Source organism: Aspergillus homomorphus, assembly GCF_003184865.1.
Source record: "Aspergillus homomorphus CBS 101889 unplaced genomic scaffold BO97scaffold_68, whole genome shotgun sequence".
NCBI lineage: Eukaryota > Fungi > Ascomycota > Eurotiomycetes > Eurotiales > Aspergillaceae > Aspergillus > Aspergillus homomorphus.
Window position 1 is genome coordinate 70601 of NW_020291954.1, and position 20625 is coordinate 91225.

Consider the following 20625-nt stretch of genomic DNA (forward strand, 5'->3'; position numbering starts at 1 on the left):
CATACAACAGAAGGGATTCGCTGGTGGTCACCCACCCAACTACTAACCTCCCGGCGTGTGGCTTAAGTACGGCTGAGCGGACGGGAAGCCCTGTTATCCACACCCTATGGTCGTATGTGCTTTGAACAATATTCAAAGACTTCATATTTTGCAGAGTGGCAATTTCTCCAGTTGAAATCCTATTTTCCCATTAAACCTTGAACCATGCAAGCAAGGCCTGTACTGTCTCCTAGCCTTGTGCATTCCCTCCATCGCCTGGTACAGCTTTACACAGCCTGCTTGATCCTAATACGCCTCCACAAGATCTTTCTGATAGAGGCGCCAGGCTCATGCATTGGAATAGACGAGTCTCGTTACCCCATCAGTCGGCAGGAATGCCCGGGCTACCTACTACCAAGCGGTCTCTAGAATCTAGTTATGCAATCGCCATCTCTGACTATCGGTGTGCAGGTGTAGACAATGAACTTAATCCGGGAATAGCTGTATATTTAGCCTGAGAATGGTTGCCTTCAGTGTCTACGGCTTTGGGATGCCTCAAGGATCTTTGGCATGATTGCGATGACCCGGATGATGAGCAGCTTACAAATTACACTCTCGGCCTCTTGTTCTAGAGTATGACTACCTTCGGTATCCTCTTTGTTCTTCGCACTAATTTTATATGCTAGATAATGGATTCTTTCTCGCTATTATATCCTTGATAATGAACCGGTAGGACATTAATAATAAAGAAATGTGAAGCATAATATAAAGCATGAAAATGAATCCAAACTCTAATCAGGAGAAGGCTGCACTGTAAGAAGGTTATAAATAACCTTCCAAGCTCTCCCGATCTTCGAAGTATCATAATGCTCTATATTTCAAAGTCGCAACTAACAGCCGCGACCATGGACTCCTTTGAGGACAAAATCCGAGCTAACTTTCCTCCAGAGAATGACTTCTATATCTCTAAGATACGGGCTGAATTCGGCGACTTGAACGCGTATAGCGTGTACACCGTCACTCATCCAGGGCGGAACTACGCTCCTTTTGTCGCCATCCAAGGTGATGACAATGATCTTCCTACCTGGGAGAGACTCAATGAGGCCTTCCGCCTGTATGCGGGAAAGCCCAAGAACGCCGTGGGCCCAGAGACCCGGCCATGGATCTTCGGAGCCGTGATCAATGGCGACCAGATCGAGCTCCGGCAGTACAGCTGGGGGCACAAGGCGTGGGTGACGATACGCGAGACGATATACGATCTTGATGATCCGATGGTCCTCCAGACCCTGGACGCCATGCACCGTATCCTGACTCTGCGGATACCTCTTTCCTGGTGGGATGATGAATCGGAAATGGAAGCTTGAAGTCTTGATCCAGGCGAAACCTGGTCGCTGTCTGATTTCAACTGCGGTCTACGGACAACGAGATAGCGACTGCACGGTGTCTTTCTGGGTAGGGACTCTATACAGCAGGCAAAAGCCAAGATTTATTTTTTTACCTCTTAAGCTTGTTTTGTTCTGTTATATTTTATTTTTTCTTTTCTTTTCATTGAAAGCATAAGCAATCCTACTCAGCTGATGGGAGTATATATATCATCTGTCGGTCAAAATGATTCGTTTGTAGGAGGGGTTGCAGAAACATTCTGTGCTCAATTTCAGAATAAATCCTCGCGGACCGATGTATTTATCGACTGAGCTATTCCCTGTCCCAAGCAAGGAAGTCGTGGGATACGAAGATGTAGTGTAGGTGAGTGAGTTGTATTGACAAAGAATGCCGGGCTTTCCTGTGTGCGGAAGGCTACACAGACCAATCATAGAGAGTGTGTGGTAATAGGCACGGCTGCCGGCGGTATTGCCACATAGGCACAAAGTTCGCGAAAGGGCCAGCTTAGGATCTGGACTGTTCTATTCCCTGCACAATTGAGTGTTCAAAGGAAAGATGGTGAAGTTGGGAAGGGAAGTAAGGCAGTTGCGCCGATGACATGACAAAAGAGAATGCCTGCGCCCTAGTATCTGTCGGGGTGCTCGGCGCATGTCAAGCTCTTCGCACCGCGGCAGGACCGACCTGCAGCTTTCCATACTTCAAAGTGCGCTTGACCATGCTGGATTCCCAGCTCTCTTCTGCTTGGGACTTTCTTTCTACCCAAGGGAAACTTAGGCAGAGCAAAAAACATACAACAGAAGGGATTCGCTGGTGGTCACCCACCCAACTACTAACCTCCCGGCGTGTGGCTTAAGTACGGCTGAGCGGACGGGAAGCCCTGTTTTCCACACCCTGTGGTCGTATGTGACAGAATCATGCTTGTAGTGTGACATATGGTTATTTTGCTTGTGAAGACTGAATGATAGATCCAGAGATCTGCCCAACCCTGCTTTGCGAACACCCTGAGGGGCAATTCAGGCTGCGCCAGCTTTTTGAATGCAATCGACCTCGCGGTGTGTAGGAGATCATGATTGCTATAGGCCTTGGAAATAGCGCAGGCCAGATGGGAATGGAGGGCACTGCCTCGGTTTACTGGGTCAAAGAAGACAGAAAAAGAGGATTGGAAGGAGAGTTAATAATGTCTGAGGCACCACCTCTGCCGCTGACTAACCACATTTTTTCTGATCTTTTGACTTCCCAAGGCAGTTACTTACTATAAGAACATTCGAGATCGCAAAAGGACTATTATCGAGTCAGTAATGTTCGAGGTAGCTGTCATCCGTGTCTACTATGGCGGGTGCTTCTATAGGTTCGCTCCAAACTCAACTGAGACCATAAATTCTCGTAGGCAGCGACTTTTCCTCAGCTGTCGCGTCATCTCTCAGGGCGAGTATACTTCCAACAGGCTGACCAGACAGGTAAAATGACCAAATGGCATGATATCAGAGCCAGGAACCGGAAAATGGGCGCCATGATATCATGCATGGATGGGTTTGAGGTGGGGGAAGCGAAGCGTCCGCCAATCAGCGCCGAAGCCTGGCCAGCCTTACAGCCCTATGGACCCATTGGCCGAAGCCAAGCTGTTCTACCCAATGCTTATATTTAGCCTGTCGTTTCTTCCTCTGGGTCGCATTTCTCTCTCCAGCATCATATCTCAGTACGTACCCATCATGTTCAACTCCAATCCGTTTGCCTGGCTGCGGCCTACTCGTGAGGCACCTGTTGCGGAGAGCACCTGGAACCCCGGAAGCCTCGAAATGCAAGAGCCGCGTAGAATGGGTGTCCCTCCAGGTCAGAGCGTTGTCACTGAACAACCAGTAAGAGGGTCTTTACTTCCGGACTGAAAGATTGGCTAACATAATCAGCGTATTGGCGAGCCCATGCTTCAACTGCGAGGTGGTGGTGAGGGAGAAGACGTCTGCTGTGGACTGTGAGTATTTGACTCTTGGTGATACGCTATGAGGTCCCACTGATAAAAGTAGTTGTGCTGGTGTCAGCTGTTTCGAGTGCTTCTCATGCTGCGACTGCTGCTGCGACTGTTGCGACTGCTGCGGTGGTGGGGGAGGCCCCGGAGGCCCTCCCGGCCCGTAAGCTCATCATGTGGAAGGGGCATCATTAATTCCTCCGACACGATGGGCATTCTTTTTTCCTCTTCTTCTTTTGGATTTCATGTTTGTTTACTTCAGTGTGTTTGTGAGCCAATTAATCAATTTTAACATATTATGTTGAACGAACCCTGCCCATTGGCACGTGCATGATTCCCTTCTAATTCCTACAAGCACGCCCTCCTAACGCGAGTGGACATGAAGTACGAAATAAAAGGCAGGATTCAGAGTAAGGATGCGTTTATCAGAGATCAGAGAACTTCAAATAAAGAGCTCAATCCATTGCGCGATATGAAAGCGAATCGGGACATTAGCAACTAGTCTTCAAGACAAACCAGTGAACCCGACCATATCCTCCAGCTGCCTAAAAGCCTGACAAACCTTTTCTTCTCCCGAAAGACTCACTACTGCCAGGTACAAAACATTTCCATACAACCTCTTTCTGTATCTGATGCTCAATGTTACCCTGGTGAGAGTTTTGAGCAGCAGGACGGTGGCCACGGCCTCTACAGAGACCGCGTTGTCCTCTCTCGGAAGAAGCAGATGACAGCCTTTGATCAATCTCTGGAACCAGAACATGTCCGCCCATCAACAGCGAAACGAGAGACCCACTGTTGGCCGGATGATACGGATTGTTGAGGAGCGACTTCGGCGGCTCTCGCTGGTCCGATGGCACCGCCAGCGAAGTCCCCGGATGTTGCGCCTCCTGTTCATCGAAAGCCGAACTAATGAAGTAACCCGCGAGTGAAGAAGGAGCACATCGACTGTACGCTTATGATTCTTCGAGTGAGACTATCAGTTTCTTCCTCTGGCAACCTTCATAGGGTTGATGCCCTGAGCTATTGACTTGGCTTATGTTCGCAAGAACTGAAAATGACCCTGTGGACTACTTGAACGTGGACTCCAGGACATGCTCGACTTGCTTTTGTAGTACTCCCTATTATTACCGGCACTAGACACATTGAAGGCGATTTATACCTGTGTGGCTGCGAAGGAGAATAAGCCGAAACTCGAACAACGCTTTTGCCAGGGTCGTTCAGGGCATTCCTCTACGCAAAGCCCCTTACCCCTAATCGAAAGATTTCAGCAATGCCTCGGTTAACTTCCCGCCTCGCAAAGCCTCATAAATCATCGAGATCCAGCCCCCAATCGTCCTCTTAGCTCGCCCATTCAACAGCTCAGGCTTTCCATCGAGACCTAATAGAGGGTGTTCAGCAAATCCTTGATGGAAGGGAACCCCGACGTCTCGACGGATGGCTATGTACATTGCCTTCGATCCGGCCCCAAGATAGTCTACGGTGGCCTGGGAAATGAAAGAACGGGCAAGCGTCTCGCGGTACAGGACCTCTATCTGCATCGAGGTCTCCGTCTGCCAGTCTGTGATCCCGTCAATCAGGCCATGGCTCTGACGGACCGACGGGATCTGAGTCGACAGCTCCGTGAACAGAAAAGGCAGCGTCATCTCGACAACCCGTTGGCAGCGCTGGCACAGATCCATGCGCGAGGTCGAAGTCCAGGAGTTGCGGACCTTGTCCAGCAAGTGTGAGGACAGTCGGTCAATCTCTTGCGGCTCAAGGACCGACCCAAACGCATCTTTGGTGGTGCGGTGGATGAAAGGTCGCAGGTCTTGGAAGAACTGGAGCTGCAGGACTCGCAAGTCCAAGGCTTGGCAGGCCACATATAGTGAGCAGGCGCCCATCATGGACACCACGTCGACAGCTTGCATTGTGTAGCGCGCTGACAGAAAGGCGAGGGAGTTTACGGCCTGGTTGTGCATTTCTGCCGTCTGCACGTGAGAGCTGACCGGGTTCGCCAGGTATGCCAGCTCGGACATGTAGGCCGCCATGTTAATGTCTACCCCTTTCATCGTGAACGAGAGGCTAGGGTCGTCGGCGACGAGATTGGTTGGCAGCCCGTTGTTCAGGCTGGGATCGATGGTCTCGCTAGACTGCACGAACAGCAGCTTACCCAGCATCTGCAACGCGAGCCGAGTCTTTTCCATTGCTGAGGTCACCGATGTGGCTTGGAAGTTGCCGCCAGAATAGAATGTCTTGGCCGCTGTATCGATCAGAGGATTATCGGACGTGGAATTGAGTTCAATGGCAACCTGCCGATCTGCCAGAAGCAGATCCTCCAGTTGGGGCCCAATCCATTGGCTCGCTGTGCGCAGAGAGTATCGGTCCTGTGCCAGGCCCTCGTGCGTTTTACCGCCGGTTTGAGTCAGCTGCGACCCTCGCAAAAACGCGAGAATGTTTTTCGCCGCTTCGATCTGGCCTCCCTGTGGGCGAACCTCGGCGATGAAAGGGTGGAAGCTGTCCGCGTTCCCTTGCAGGGCTTCGACTGTCAGACCAGTAACGGCTTGAGCGAGCAAAGCCAGCTGATGCGCCTCGTACAGCACAAGACCCGCAAGCGCGCTGGACGCAGCCGTGCCATTGACCAGCCCAAGTGCTTCTTTCGGTCCGAGTGTTAGTGCATCCGTTCCAATACTCTTCAACGCCTTTTGTGCAGTGATGATTTCTTGATGTTCTCTTCCTCCTACCTGCACGAAGACGTCAGGGCTACCTTCAACGGCGCCCACCACGTAAGCGAGGGGCATCAGATCCCCAGAGGCGGAAATTGTCCCGCGTAAGGGGACGACCGGTGTGATTTCCTCACGCAGCAGTCGTATAATAGAGTTGATGGCAGACACGGAGACTGCGGAATGACCCCTCGCGACCGTATTACTACGGACAAGCATTGTGGCCTTGACCCATTCTGGAGGCATCGAGTGATGCTCCAGCCCTAGCAAGTTTGACCCAGAGCGGTCGGTGCTAGTGTCAGCGGTTGTGAGAATACCGCTTTGAAGGAGCTGCAAGAGTGCGCTTTGTAAGGTGACCATATGACCGGTGCGAGAGTCTGCACTGCCCCCGAATCCGGTGTTGACTCCTGGTGAAGCGCAAATCGATCAGTCTCGATGCGTTCTATCTCACTTGCCATTCGGCTCTCAGCTCACCATAGATGTGGTACCCTTCGCGAATGCACTCTGCCAAAGCCGCTACACTATCATTGATGGCGTCGATTGTCTCGGGCCGGTCGGTGAGATGAACTGGGCAACCGTGTCTATTTCCATCATCAGTCTCGATGGCATCATTTCAATCGAGAGTCAACATACTTCGATACAGCCACCAACTCGCCGATAGTCAATTGACAGCCATCAATCTCAACCTCTCCACCCTGCACAGCCTGCCCAAGACCGGCCCAGTGAGTGCGGGTCGCCTCCAAATGGCTTTCCTCAATGATCTTGTCGAGCATATTGCGTGTTTCGGGATGCCGACACGGTTCACGGCCACGAGCATGATCCACGCCCACGGTCCCATTTTATGACCACTCATGTTTCCCAGACCGTCTAACAGCGGAAACCGCGTCATTTCTCGGGGATGCATTACTCATAGATGTGCCGTGCTCGCTGCATGATGTAACAGCGCGAGCCGAGTCATAAAAAAGGTTAAGACAATCGACGGGAGAAGAAATCCGCAGCGGTAGCGGTGGCCTGGCCGAGGCCGACCCGACGACTTAACCTTAAAAGCTAGGAGATAACAATAAAAGGATGATAGGATATGTTTTCCGGCGAATTGGAATTGCACGGAAGCAGAAATTCGGGTCGTTCCGCTGAATCGCCTGCTCCCCGAGCCTGTCTATATTCTATACTTAGGACACGGGTTTTGGCCGGAAACGGGTCCTCATTCCGATCTATGGATGCATAGTGACATATTGCATGAACTATAGAGTCTTTATCCTTGATTGGAGCCTGCACTATTTGACATGAAACCTAACAGCCAGACATCAACCAGAGACCACGCTCCCTTGGTTGTTCACGCAAGATAAGTTAAGAATATGGTTTAGTCGTTGATGTGTTGTCGTGGATCGGAGTTGCATCATTGCCGAAAATTGAGTTCAGTCATGGTAACTCTCTAAGTGAGTACAAGCTTCTCGGATTCCACGAGTCATTTGTTGGCACTGCTACCTCGATTAGTCATATATTCGCAATACCAGAGGAACGCTGGAATCGGACATTAGGCTCTTCAAAAATTGTGAAATGATTGCCAGGTATGTCGTGACAAGCGACCAGGAAGCTTGTGCAGTACTCGTTCCAGCCCAGATGCTTGCAGTCTCTCACAATGTCGAGGGCATTTGGAGTCCCCGACGTATCCTCCGGCATCGAGTCAATGGCCCGCAGTAGAACGGTTCGAGGAGGGCCGGACGCGAACAGTGGGGGCTTCCACTCCCGGTGCATCTCATGTGCATGCAGGATACACTGCTGGGCCTGGGCTCGGTGCGCGCCAGACAATTGATCGGGCAGCTGAAATCGCTCGGTAACATCGGCCAAAGTGCGCGGATAATGGTCAGTGACAGCTTGAGTGGGGAAGACACTGTCGATGAGCACGACACCATGCACGATATACTGAGGCAATTGCATCAGTCTCGATGCCACTTCCAGCGCGAGACAGCCACCCAAAGACCACCCTGAATCCGATGAGTTTCTAGACCTTTCGCGCCAAAATGTGCCCACGCGTGCAAGGATTCACCCACCTCCGAGAATAAGTGGTCCTGATCTGAGCACGGATCGAACCAGATGAGTATAGACGACGCCCATCTGACGCAGTCCATGTTCCCACTTCCCGCCTTGCTCGAAGCGCGGATTGCTAATGCCGTAGACCGGGCGATGCAGGTCGCCGAGGCTGAAGTACGGAATGATGGTGCCGCCTGCGTCGTGGAAGAGGATTATAGGGGTGGTAGATTCGCTTTCGGAAGGCCCAGACTGGACTGCGCAGGGATTTTGCTCCATGGTGAAATCGGTTGCTGTTCTGATCTAGGCAATAGGCTTCTCTTTACGGCAAACTTATACCATTTTAAGCTATGATGTATACACGAGTTTGTCGTCCCAACCTCAAGGAAGGCCTCTAGCGAGATTCAATATCTCTGACGATTCCCCAAACTAAAGTGCATTATACGTCCCCATGATTCATTTGACCTTGGGTCCTGTCGCCCGAAACAGAAGCACCACCCCCACAACATTGGCCTCGACCACGTCGAATTCTTCCTTCAAGGCCTTGACGAAATCGTCGGCATCATCCTCCAAGTTGCCGAAAATGCCGTTCCAGTTGTAGAACCAGATTGTCGCTTGGCCCACCCAATTGTGGGAGGCTCGCTTTCCCAGCACTGTAGCGCCAAATAAGGTTCCGTTTGGGGTCAGGTGCTGTTTGAGGTGTTGGAAGATCTGCGCCTTTCGCTGAGATGGAGGTGGCAGGCAGTGCAGAACGTACATCAGGGCGATCGAATCGAACTTGGCGTTACTTGCCGGGATAGCTTTAGATGGGGGAATAGTGAATGGCTCGAAGACATTGGCCTTGACACAAGACGTGCGAGCCGGAACGCCCACGCGGGCGGTGGCAGCTTGCAAACAATTGGGATTCATATCGACAAATGCAAGCTGCTCGGGCCAGTCCACGCCCTTTTTCTTCATTTTGTCACGGTGATCGGCCAGAAAGAGCCCTGTTCCGGGGCCAATGTCCATGTGGCGAGGGCCTGCGTTTGCATCAAAAAAGGCCTGCAGGACCGAGCGAGGGCAGCGCCAAGCAAAATTGTCGTTGAACCAGTGAACTTGGACGTCGTACATCCAAAGCACCGTACGTGTATAGCAGTCATAGCCTTCAGACATGATGGGAGAATGGTTTGGTTGATTTGTTGTCGAGGATTGGTTGTTCTCGACCGTGATATCGTTGTCAGTGGACGGACTACTTATCATTCGTACAGCAGGGAAGATTTGTCAAAGGTGACTTTCCAGGCAAAAGCTTGATAACGAGGTTGCAATGATGGGGTGTACATTACCCTACGACGAGTGAATGTCATGTATCCTGACCCAGGATTCCGGGACAGCGGCTAATCAGTTTGAGTTGCCGCTGCCATCCGCAACCTTATCGCTATGAATAAGACAGCGAGATTCCGTTTTCAGGAGAGTCTGGGCCCTTTTTGAATGACGAAAGCATCCCATTACTCGAGTCGGAGATACCGAGTGGTCAACCCTAAGTAGCCAGAAATGCTTCCACGGTTCTGAACCCACGGGATGTAACCTGAGGAACAGCAGACCGTCCGCTTGTTATAAGGCATGTATGGTCAATATTATTCACATTAGACCAACGCAGAGATTATTCAACCCGTCAGCACTGTGGTTTCACGTCAACCGTGACCTCTTTTGCGATTTTGCTACTCTCTTGTCCTCATGGCTTCCACGGAGCCGATTGCCATCATTGGCACTGGCTGTCGGTTTCCGGGAGGAGCTTCATCTCCATCTAAACTATGGGAACTTCTTCAGGAGCCTCGAGATCTTGCCTCCAAGCCGCCAGCTAGCCGATTTAACGCGGAAGCTTTCTATCAGGGCGGAAAGCCACGACCTGGCACGATCAATGCCCCCGAGGCTTATTTCCTCGAGGAGGATGTGCAAGCATTCGATACGTCGTTTTTCAACATATCCCCTCCAGAAGCCGCATCAATGGATCCCCAACAGCGTTTCTTGCTGGAGGTAGTTTACGAAGCCCTTGAAAGGGCTGGGCTACCTATCGAGCGACTCCAGGGATCGCCCACTGGCGTCTTTGCTGGGTCTATGAACTTGGACTATTACAAACTGCTGTGCTCCGACGTTAACGCCCTGCCGCCATTCATGCTCACTGGGACTACTCCCTCGATGCTTGCCACACGAGTGTCTTATTTCTTTGACTTTCATGGCCCCTCCTTAGTGACGGACACAGCATGTTCGTCCAGCTTAACGGCTTTGCACTTGGCCGTAGAGTCCTTGCACAAGGGTGACTGTTCGCTGGCTATTGCGACCGGTAGTTGTCTGATTGTCTCTCCCGATGATGCCATTGTCTCATCTTCTGTTTCGATGCTGTCGCCGAGCGGCAGAAGCCACATGTGGGATGACAGGGCAGATGGGTATGCCAGAGGTGAAGGGGTGGCTGCGGTAGTGCTTAAGCCCCTCTCCCAAGCACTGAAGGATGGTGATGCCATCGAGTCGGTCATCCGTGCAACTGGCATCGGATGTGATGGTCGTACGAACTCATTGACCATGCCCAACGGGGAGGCGCAACGAAGCCTCATTCGATCTACCTATGCTCGCGCTGGCTTGAATCCTCTACTTGCGAAAGACCGTTGCCAGTACTTCGAGGCTCATGGAACAGGCACTCCAGCGGGAGATCCTCAAGAAGCCTCTGGTATTGCTGGAGCGTTCTTCGATGAACAAACCGCCCCAGAAGACATTATGTTCGCCGGATCGATCAAATCTGTGGTCGGCCACACGGAGGGCGCCGCCGGGATAGCGGGCGTCATCAAAGCATCGTTGGCGTTGAAGCACGCAACAATACCCCCGAACCTTCTGCACAGCAAGCCAAGTCCTCGAGTTGCTCCATATCTTAATCATCTTCGCGTCCCGCTTAAAGCTCAGCCTTGGCCTGTTGTGGCCCCCGGTTCTCCGCGTCGGGCATCGGTCAATTCGTTTGGGCTGGGGGGTGCCAATGCCCATGCAATTCTCGAAAGTCTCGATTCAGACTCCAACAGCGTAGGTACGGTTGATGACGCTAGACCTATCACCTTGCCTTTCGTATTCTCTGCTTCATCTGTCTCCTGTCTTCGGACGATGCTGCAACAATACATGGATTATCTCGATCAACACCCCGACGTCAACTTGGTAAATCTAGCGGCTTCACTTATCAACCGGCGATCCGTCCTGGCTCATCGTGTGGTATTTACCGCCGAATCAGTTCCTGATCTAAAGAGTAAACTCAAAGCTGCACTGAAAGAGCATGCCTCAACTGGGCAATTACCTACAATCACCTCACGTCGTCTGGCTCCTCGGCGGAGGAAGATATTGGGTGTATTTACTGGACAAGGTGCCCAATGGCCGCAAATGGGGTTAGATGTTATCTGCAAGTGCTCCCAAGCGGCTATCTGGTTTCACGAGCTACAGGAATCACTCGAAGCGCTTCCTCCCGAGTATCGGCCCAACTTCACCCTCCTGGATGAGCTTTCAAAGCCCGAGACCACTTCCCGTCTCAGTACCGCTGAAATCTCACTTCCTCTGCGAACCGCCCTCCAGATAGTTCAGGTTAATATCTTAAAGTCTGTTGGGGTAGAGTTCACTGCAGTTGTTGGTCACTCATCCGGCGAGATTGCAGCAGCATATGCCGCAGGGTGGCTTACGGCAGTGGATGCTATCCGGGTTGCGTATCTTCGCGGTTTAGCTGCCAAGAATGCAGGGTCTCCCGGCCAGACAGGTCGCATGTTAGCCGTGGGAATATCCTGGGATCAGGCACAGGCCATCTGCAGCGAGGCGCCATACTCTGGTCGCGTGGTGGTGGCTGCTTCTAACTCGCCCTCCAGTGTAACCCTGTCCGGTGATGAGGAGTTGATCAGCGAGCTAGAATGGTTGTTTGCCAGTCTGGACCAGTCTCCTCGACGCTTGAAAGTCGATACTGCCTACCACTCTCATCATATGGCCCCCTGTGCCGGGCCGTATCTTGACGCCATGCAAGCCTGCGACGTGGGCGGGTCTCAGGGCACGGTGAAAACAAAATGGTTCTCAAGTGTATATGATGGAAAGCCGATGTCGACACTGGAAGCAAAGTACTGGAGCGAGAATATGCTCCGACCGGTGCAATTCTCTCAAGCTCTTAGTGCTGCATCAGCAGCCATCCCTGACCTGGATGCCATCATTGAGGTGGGACCACACCCTGCGCTGAAAGGCCCTTCCCTACAGACCCTGTCGTCGCTGGTCGCCGAGCACGCCGAACTGCCCTATTTGTCACTCTCCCATCGCAGTATTAGTGGAGTCGAATCCTTGGCCAATGGTCTTGGTTCTATGTGGGCATATCTAGGTGCCGAAGCTATCGACTTTCAATCCTTCATCCGAATACACTCCCCAAGCCGGACTCTCCAGTATATTTCCGATCTCCCATCCTATTCTTTCGACCATAGCAAGACCCACTGGGCGGTTCCCCAACTTTCAGCCGCTCGGATACATCGCAAACAACCGCGACATTCTTTGCTTGGGGTCATTTGCCCCGAGCGGGGAGAGGGTGAATGGCGCTGGCGAAACTACATGCGATTGGAGGACCTTGAATGGCTACATGGTCATCGTATCCAATCGCAGATTGTGCTGCCTGCGACTAGCTTTCTGATCATGGCTCTGGAGGCTGCTCATGTCATGGCCGAAGACCGGTCGATCATGCTAGTAGACGTCCACGACCTAGTCATCCAGCATGCCATTTCCATCCCAGATGACAGTGTCGGAATCGAAACACTTTTCATTGTGAGCGAAATCAAGTTCGAGTCAGACAGGTCTATGGCGACATTTTCGTGTCAGAAAGTCTCTAATGGTACCTTCACATGTTGTGCATCTGGCCGTTTGGAAGTGACATTTGGGGAACCGGAATCTATGCTTCTCTCGCCACATGACCCAGTCACTTCTGGGCTACGAGCAGTCAATTCCGAACATTTCTATGCTGAGCTAGATAAGCTTGGATATGGATATTCGGACCTCTTCCGTAGCCTCCAGAATATCTCTCGGCGGCGTGGTGTTGCCCATGGATCCATCCCTGCGCCCCCGGCTACACAAGACTCTGATCTGCTGATGCACCCAGCCGCGCTCGATACGGGCCTGCAAGCCTTTATGGCAGCTATTGCTCATCCTGGTGACACACAGCTGTCAACACTCTACCTTCCGGTCCGGCTCAACCGCACTACGTTTAATCCAGCCGTCGTACGCCGCTCCGCCCAAGGCAATATAGATGTCGAAGCGACCGTATCACAGACCATGAAAAATGGCCTCAGTGGAGATATCGAGCTGTTTGACAGCGAGGGCCGAGGTATGGTCCAGATAGAGGGTCTGCAGATCCAGCCTCTGACTCAACTGTCTCTCGATGACTGGCCTATGTTTGCACAAGAGGCATGGGGCCCTCTTAACCCCACTGCGTCATTGAGCACTGCACTGGGCACGCAGGATCTTCACAGCGATCGCCATCTTGCAGATAGACTGAGCCTTTTATATCTCCGCGATGCCGCACTACAGCTCACTCCCGCTGAGCGCAGGAATCTTGACTGGCACCGCGCCCAATACGTGGCCTGGATGGATAACGCGCTGAACAGGGTCCGAGAAGGAACGCATCCTGACTACTCACCAAAAGATTTGGAAGGCGACCTGAGTTCAACGCTTTCATCTGAGCTGGGCTCTGCTGGTATCGCAGTCCGCGCTGTCGATATAGTAGGCAAAAGCCTGATGGGCTGGTTGCGTGGTGAAGCCGATATTATGGAAGAGCTGCGACGTGATAGCTTCCTCACACGGTTCTATAAAGAGGTTCACGATTTACAGGTTTTGACTCGTAACCTCGCAGGCCTGGTTGAACAACTGGCGTTTCGCCATCCACGCATGAAGATTCTCGAGGTCGGCGCCGGGACGGGGTCAGCCACACGACAGGTATTGAAGCGCATCAAGCGCGCCTACCACTCGTATACCTTCACCGATATCTCAGCTGCCTTCTTCCAAGACGCTGAGGAAGCCTTTGCAGCGCACCAAGACCGATTTGAGTACAAGGTTATGGACCTCGAGCGTGATCCAACAGAGCAAGGCTTCGCGGAGCATCAGTATGACTTGGTCATAGCATGTAATGTGCTGCATGCCACTCGATCTCTGGGGCAGACTATGACTAATGTCCGGCGCACGCTCAAACCAGGGGGTCGAGTTGTAATCCTTGAAACAACCAACCCTGACATGATTGCCTATCACTTCATATTCGGGGGATTCCAGGGCTGGTGGTTGGGGGAGCTCGATGATCGCTCCTGCGGGCCTATGTTATCTTGCGAACGCTGGGACGATCTCTTGAAGGCTACAGGATTTGCGGGAATTGAGACAATATCCCCCTTCGAGGAAGGTCAGCTGTTTGGACAGTCGGTCTTCACTGCGCGCGCGGTGGACGACCAAATCCAGCAGATAGAAGCCCCCCTCGCGGTCCAGGCCCGAGGTCAGCACCGAGATCTTATCCTCTTGGGAGGTGCCACCGCTGCGACGGACAAGCTTGTTACTGCTGTACGGCATACGCTCAGCCCGTTCTTCGCTCGCATTACTCAGGCATCCAGTATTGAGACTTCCATGCTGCCGACCAACGCATCTCTGGCCGTCGTGCTGGTTTTGTCGGATTTGGACGCGCCCTGCTTGCAGGGAATAAGCGTTGATCGTTTACGCCGCTTACAGGCAGTACTTGAAGTGACAGGAAAGCTACTATGGGTGTCCATGGGGAATGTCAATGAAGAGCCTTATCTCCGCATGAGCAAAGGCTTGCTGCGCACCCTATCGCTCGAAAAGCCCCACGCACAGATTCAGTATCTCAACGTCCGCGATCCGACTGACTTATCACCTGACCTTCTCGCGACTACCCTCATGCGGTTAGTTCATACCAACATGGAGAGTGATTTCAGTCTGGCGCAAGCGACAGAGAACCCCGAATGGGAGCTTCTCTTGGAGGATGGCATCATGAAGATTCCGCGCATGCGAGCCAGCCGCGCTATGAACCAGCGGTGGACAAGCAGTCGAGGCTTCACGAGCCGCGACACCGTTACTCCGCAAGAGACTAGTGTGGGAGTTCATTCGTTGGAGAGCAAGGATGAGACAGGCCTGAGCTTCGAGCTTCGCACTAAAGACAAACCATTCTGTGCGGACAAGAGCGACGTGGCTAGGCAGCATTGGACACCCATTCGAGTGCATCATGCCTCTCTTGCAGCTGTTCCGATGGGCGATGGATATCTACATCTGGTGAGCGGACACAATGAGCAAACCAGAGCACAAATTGTGGCTGCCACAATCAACAATGCCTCCTTTACCTCGACACCCCCTTCCTGGTGCATTGACGTACCGCCTGGCCTTCCTGAAGGGAGCGAGGCAGCCTTTGTAGGGGATATGTGCTCTGCTCTCGTTGCCCAACATATTTTGGACTCCGTATCACCTGGCTCTCATGTTCTTATCCACGAATGTCCAAAGGATGTGAAGGATTGTCTATCCTATTTTGCATCCACGATGGACATTAAACTTCACTTCAGCACTACCCGCCGGACCCTTGCAGGGGGCTCGGACATGCTCATTTTTCCTCCTCAGAGCTCGTCGCGCGCTATTGCGCGTCTCCTGCCCAGAGGAGTATCTGCCCTTGCCACATTTGCGTTCGAGAAGGAGGACGTGGTTGCTCGAATCCGGGCTGCCCTACCCCCACAGTTGCCTTATCTCGGGAGAGATTCCTTTTATCGTGCATCTTCATTTCTAGAAGCACCAAATAGTCCAGATCAACACAGACTCAAGGAAGCTTATGAGTATGCGGAGCGACGTATGACATGCTCATCAGCTCATGAAACATTGTCACCGGACAAGCTTACGGACTGTGTTTCCCCTGGTGACGGTCTGCAGATTGTCGACTGGCAGCGATCACCCGCATTGCCAGTCTCCACTGCCTCGGCCACTTCGCTGGTGAACTTGAGTGCAGACAAAACCTATCTCCTGGTGGGTCTGACTGGAGACCTGGGTCTATCTGTCTGCCACTGGATGATTACCCGGGGTGCTCGCTCGCTTGTCCTTACTAGTCGGAATCCCAGAGTTGACCCTGCGTGGTTAGCAGAGATGAAGTCATTGGGAGCCTCTGTGACAGTGTTGAATATGTAAGCTACCTGTTTTTTTCGTCCATCGGGGCCACTACTGATTCATCTACACCCAGGGATGTGACCGACCTGACTTCCGTCTGCGAAGTACACGCTTACATGAGGCTGAATCTGCCCGCTGTAGGTGGAGTCGTGAACGGAGCTATGGTCTTGAGAGACGCTCCTTTTCAGGACCTATCTTTGGCCGATGTCTTACGCGTGTTTGCACCGAAGATTGAAGGAAGCCGAAATCTCGAGAGTATGTACGATGATAATAATCTCGACTTCTTCATCCTCATGGGCTCCGTCGCTGGAGTTGGGGGCAATTACAACCAGGCAGCCTACGCAGCTGCAACCGAGTTCATGGCCGGCCTCATTCATCAACGCCGCCGTCGCGGAGCTGTCGGGAGTATCATCCACCCGGGACAGGTGCGCGGGGTGGGGTACATTGCAGGCCTCGATGCAGGAATGCAGAGCGTATTGGCCGATACTATCGGACCCCTGGAACTGTCCGAGGGCGACCTGCTGGAACTGTTCGCAGAGGCGATCTTAGCAGGACGACCCGACTCGGGACGTGACCCCGAGATCATGGCTGGTTATCGCCTGGCGGACCCAGCAGAGCATCCCAACGTGCTTTGGTATCGCAATCCTAAGTATTGGCCTTTTATCCACCATTTCCGCCAGTCAGCTGTTACTGAGCAAGGCTCCCGCGAAGAAGAAGTGCCTATCAAAACTCAACTTCTCACGGTAGATAACTCAACGTCCGCGGCGGAGGTGGTTGCGAATGGCTTCCGGACCAAACTCCGGCGCAAGCTGCATCTGCCTGGTGACTCGGGTCTCCCAGGGAGCATGATGCTGACGGAGGTGGGCGTCGACTCGCTCACAGCAGTCGATCTGCGGACTTGGTTTGTGAAGGAACTTGGGGTGGATGTTCCAGTGTTGCAGTTGCTGGGTGGTTCGTCGATTGACGCGTTGGCATCGGAGGCCGCGGGGAAGCTGGATCCAATGCTCGTACCTCAGTTGAAGCCGATGGAAGTACCTAATTAGTAGACTAGCTCTATCGAAATAATGCGTTGGAAGTAGGAGGTTAAAGTATTAATATAAGGTTCTTTTTATTCAGAAGGTTGATTTTGTTGTGAATTCCTCTTATCACGATGCAAAGAGAGCAATGGTGTAATGGAACCAGGAAGCCATAACCACGGTCCAATATGAAGTGTATGATCTTTTATGATGTCAATTGTAGTCTTAGTACACTGCCAGCTATGCTTGGGGTCTCTAGTTGCCCCCTATATCAGCGTGGCCTCTCCCCTCGCTTTTTTTTTCTTCCCTTCTGACTTTAAGTATCACCGCTACAGCACCATGGGCTCCGCCAACTACCACGATGCAGTGAGCTTTGCTCTCGATCCTCAAGAGGATTACGAGGCAGATCTTCCCCTCTTCATCGACACTCAAGATTCAGCCCAGTCCCTGAACCGCGAGCAATTCACCTTGCTCGTCCGAACACTCATCACCGGCTTCCAAGCCCAGGGTCTCGCTCAGGGTGACTGCGTCCTCCTCCACACAGGCAACCACGTACGTCTCTCTCTTTTTCTTTGCGGTCCCTATCCATAGATGCAGGTACTGACTCCAGTGAACATGAACAGATCCTGTACACGGCCCTTTTCCTAGCGGTGATCGGCGCCGGAGGCGTCTACATGGGCTCTAACCCGCACAGCAGCGCCGACGAACTGACCCATCTGATCCAACTCACCCACCCACGACTGATAATCACGGAGCCTAGCGCCCTCACAACGGTCCAAGACGTCGCTAGCCAGGCCTCCATCCCAGAAAATCATATCCTGCTCTGCGACGACCCAGCGCTGACCACAGCAGTGATATACACACAAACCCACACCCTCCTTCCTACAACACCATCTTCCAAGCCCCAGAACCTAACCACCCTCCTCACCCACCCGCCCACCCAGAACCTTCCTGCCCTAACTCAAGAAGCCGCATCCACCAAGCCAGCAGCCCTCTACTCGACAAGCGGAACAACCGGCCTCCCCAAAGCGGCCATCCTAACCCACGCGAACATCCTCGCGCAACATGCCTCCCTCACAGCCCACCAACCCCCCGAGAGTAACGACAACAAACGGGTGAAAAGACTGATCCCCCTCCCGATCTTCCACCTCTTCAGCGCGCTATTCACGCACCTCTTCCCCCTCCGCTACGGACACCCCGTGTACATCATGCGGGAAGTGTTCACCGTCCCGCTGTTCCTGGAGCTGGTGCACAGACACCAGATCCAGGAAGTGTATCTCGTGCCCGCGATGGTGCATCTGCTGCTTCAGGCGGCGGGGCGGGATGAGGTGGGCGTGCGGGAGAAGTTGGCATCTGTTACGTACGTCGGGGTGGCCGGAGCGCCAATTGATGCAGCGAGTATGCGGAGTCTACGGGGGGTGTTGAACCCGCAGAATGCGAGTTGTGGGCAGATCTGGGGAATGACGGAATGTGGGGTCGTGTTTTGGCGCGGACGGGATGAGGGGGGTATTGGGGGCGTTATCCCTGGGTGGGAGGTTGAGTTACGGGATCTCGGTTTGGGAGATGAAGATGAGAAGATCCAGGGCAAGAGGAAGATAGTCACTGAAGCAGGGCATCCGGGTCGGTTGTTCGTCAGGGGTCAGGGCGTGTTTGCCGGGTATCTGGGCAGGGGCCGGGAAGGCGTCGATACGCATGGCTGGTTTGATACCGGGGATGTGGCGTATTTCAATGCCGCCAGGGAGTATTTTGTTGTTGGGCGGACGAAGGAACTGATCAAGGTCCGGGGGTAAGCTTTTTTCTGGCTTGTGATGTCTAGATTGTTGCACGAGGTGGTGCTGACGAGACTAGATACCAGGTCTCTCCGGCGGAGATCGAGGCGGTCCTCCTGAAGCATCCGCTTATTCGTGATGTGGCTGTTACCGGCATTGCGCTGGACCACACGACTGAAGCTCCCCGGGCTTATGTCGTGCGGGCTGACGGCGCCAGGTTCGGGTCCGATGAGGTTTATTCGTTCGCGCAGCAGCGGTTGGCCAGTTACAAGGCGATCGATGGCGGAGTGTTCTTTGTAGAGAAGATTCCCCGGACGGTCAGTGGCAAGATCCAGCGCGGGAAACTCGCCAGTATGAATCAGAAGCGCGAGGCGTTGGCCGGGCTCTTGAGTAAGGTGATGGCTGGGAAGCCGCGTTCTTAGTGAAATCGTTCGTATATTTTTGCAACAGGAGTCGATTAACGTTTGCTCAAAACATTGGAGGAAGGGGAAGAAATAATATGGGACTCAAGTGGAAAAGGCAAGATGATGTGACCACAATCTCAAATCTAGCCTGTATGGTTTAAAATTATATAATGTGCGACGCGAAGAGGTTTCAATGCAGGACAGACAAGTACGGGTTGAATACTTCTCCATACATTGTAGCCGTTAAGCATGTGGCACAAAACTTATATTTGAGCATGCCTGGCATTAAACTCATGACATAATCCAAAAACCACCGAAACAGATCACTCTTGATGCTGTAAGCGAATCAACCCCCTGCGTAGCAGGTAAAAAATGTGGTGTTAGTATCCTGTCCACAATGACTGTTACAAAATAATGCATAGTTTCTAACCTCCTTTCACCAATCTCCGATGTGGTGTAATGGTCAACATCGCTGTCTCTCACACAGCAGCTCGGGGTTCGATTCCCCGCATCGGAATTCTCTTTTTTGCGTATGTTGCTTGTTATCGAGCGAATTTCTAAAGTTTGTGAAATGAGAAACACTTTTTCTTTAGTGGCCAGATCGCTCACCGCCTGCGGCAAGCGGGCAGATAAGATGAGATAGCCCGCCCGCCCATCGATCATCTTTTCGGCTATCATGCCCTCATCGCAGCATCATCCCACGGTCCCCCCTTTCTTCAACCCTATTTCTTCCTGCTCAAGGGGAATGGTCGATTACACATTCGACGTCACCAAGTCCCCTGTCTGGTCAACAATGTGGCTCAAACATCGGAAAGCCCAGCGCGTGAGACGGGATACCGATGAGGAATCCTGAGTGAGTGGGTGCTTGATGCGGAAGGGCTGAGTTGTTAATTCCTCGTCTTGCTCGGACGCAAGACCCTGTTGTTCTATAAATCACTGTCAAAGTGCCAATATGCGATATCCAGCAATCACTGAGGATCACGCAGACGCCATTGTGTTTCAGAATAACGACTTATTGAGAAAAGATCTAATGCACATCATGTCCAGTCTGATCTCACAAATGGCTATAAGCTGACACTGGACCGCCAGAGTATCATCATATACCAGTTAGAAATCAGTAAATCCACGCCTGATTCTCAATATTTGGGGCTCGCCACCGGACATTCATGCGCAAATTGGGTAAATACCTCTTTCAGATTTTCCTCGATTGACCTGCCGCAC

General features: G+C 52.5%; 6 protein-coding genes and 1 non-coding gene across 7 annotated transcripts, besides 1 other annotated feature; 4 read left to right on the plus strand and 3 right to left on the minus strand.

Moving 5' to 3' along the window:
• Positions 1-2196: 2196 nt before the first annotated feature.
• Positions 2197-2278: a sequence feature (Protein overlapping with rRNA (BO97DRAFT_356646, RAL07356.1) was converted to a misc_feature.).
• A 788-nt stretch (positions 2279-3066) lies between these two features.
• BO97DRAFT_409078 (uncharacterized protein) lies at positions 3067-3512 on the plus strand. Its single transcript, XM_025695987.1, has 3 exons — positions 3067-3218; positions 3267-3331; positions 3384-3512. The coding sequence occupies exons 1-3, from the start codon at positions 3072-3074 to the stop codon at positions 3490-3492; spliced, it is 321 nt and encodes a 106-aa protein (XP_025546511.1). The 5' UTR covers positions 3067-3071; the 3' UTR covers positions 3493-3512.
• A 1063-nt stretch (positions 3513-4575) lies between these two features.
• BO97DRAFT_463919 (aromatic amino acid ammonia-lyase) lies at positions 4576-6797 on the minus strand (the record flags this gene model as incomplete). The annotated part of the gene is made up of 3 exons (XM_025699471.1): positions 4576-6431; positions 6499-6605; positions 6658-6797. 3 exons carry the CDS (start codon positions 6795-6797, stop codon positions 4576-4578), a joined length of 2103 nt encoding a protein of 700 aa, XP_025546512.1.
• Positions 6798-7439: 642 nt separating this feature from the next.
• BO97DRAFT_356671 (thioesterase domain-containing protein) lies at positions 7440-8331 on the minus strand (the record flags this gene model as incomplete). The annotated part of the gene is made up of 3 exons (XM_025692177.1): positions 7440-7502; positions 7558-8009; positions 8076-8331. The coding sequence occupies 3 exons, from the start codon at positions 8329-8331 to the stop codon at positions 7440-7442; spliced, it is 771 nt and encodes a 256-aa protein (XP_025546513.1).
• Positions 8332-8508: 177 nt separating this feature from the next.
• Positions 8509-9204, minus strand: BO97DRAFT_418652 (class I SAM-dependent methyltransferase; the record flags this gene model as incomplete). Its single annotated transcript, XM_025696530.1, has 1 exon — positions 8509-9204. The coding sequence occupies one exon, from the start codon at positions 9202-9204 to the stop codon at positions 8509-8511; it is 696 nt and encodes a 231-aa protein (XP_025546514.1).
• A 561-nt stretch (positions 9205-9765) lies between these two features.
• Positions 9766-17258, plus strand: BO97DRAFT_463923 (ketoacyl-synt-domain-containing protein; the record flags this gene model as incomplete). The annotated part of the gene is made up of 2 exons (XM_025699472.1): positions 9766-16232; positions 16289-17258. The coding sequence occupies 2 exons, from the start codon at positions 9766-9768 to the stop codon at positions 17256-17258; spliced, it is 7437 nt and encodes a 2478-aa protein (XP_025546515.1).
• Positions 17259-17570: 312 nt separating this feature from the next.
• Positions 17571-19422, plus strand: BO97DRAFT_429400 (acetyl-CoA synthetase-like protein; the record flags this gene model as incomplete). The annotated part of the gene is made up of 3 exons (XM_025697361.1): positions 17571-17783; positions 17855-19017; positions 19080-19422. The coding sequence occupies 3 exons, from the start codon at positions 17571-17573 to the stop codon at positions 19420-19422; spliced, it is 1719 nt and encodes a 572-aa protein (XP_025546516.1).
• A 427-nt stretch (positions 19423-19849) lies between these two features.
• BO97DRAFT_t271 lies at positions 19850-19921 on the plus strand. The gene has a single exon. It is a non-coding gene; the product is annotated as a tRNA-Glu (tRNA).
• Positions 19922-20625: the final 704 nt, after the last annotated feature.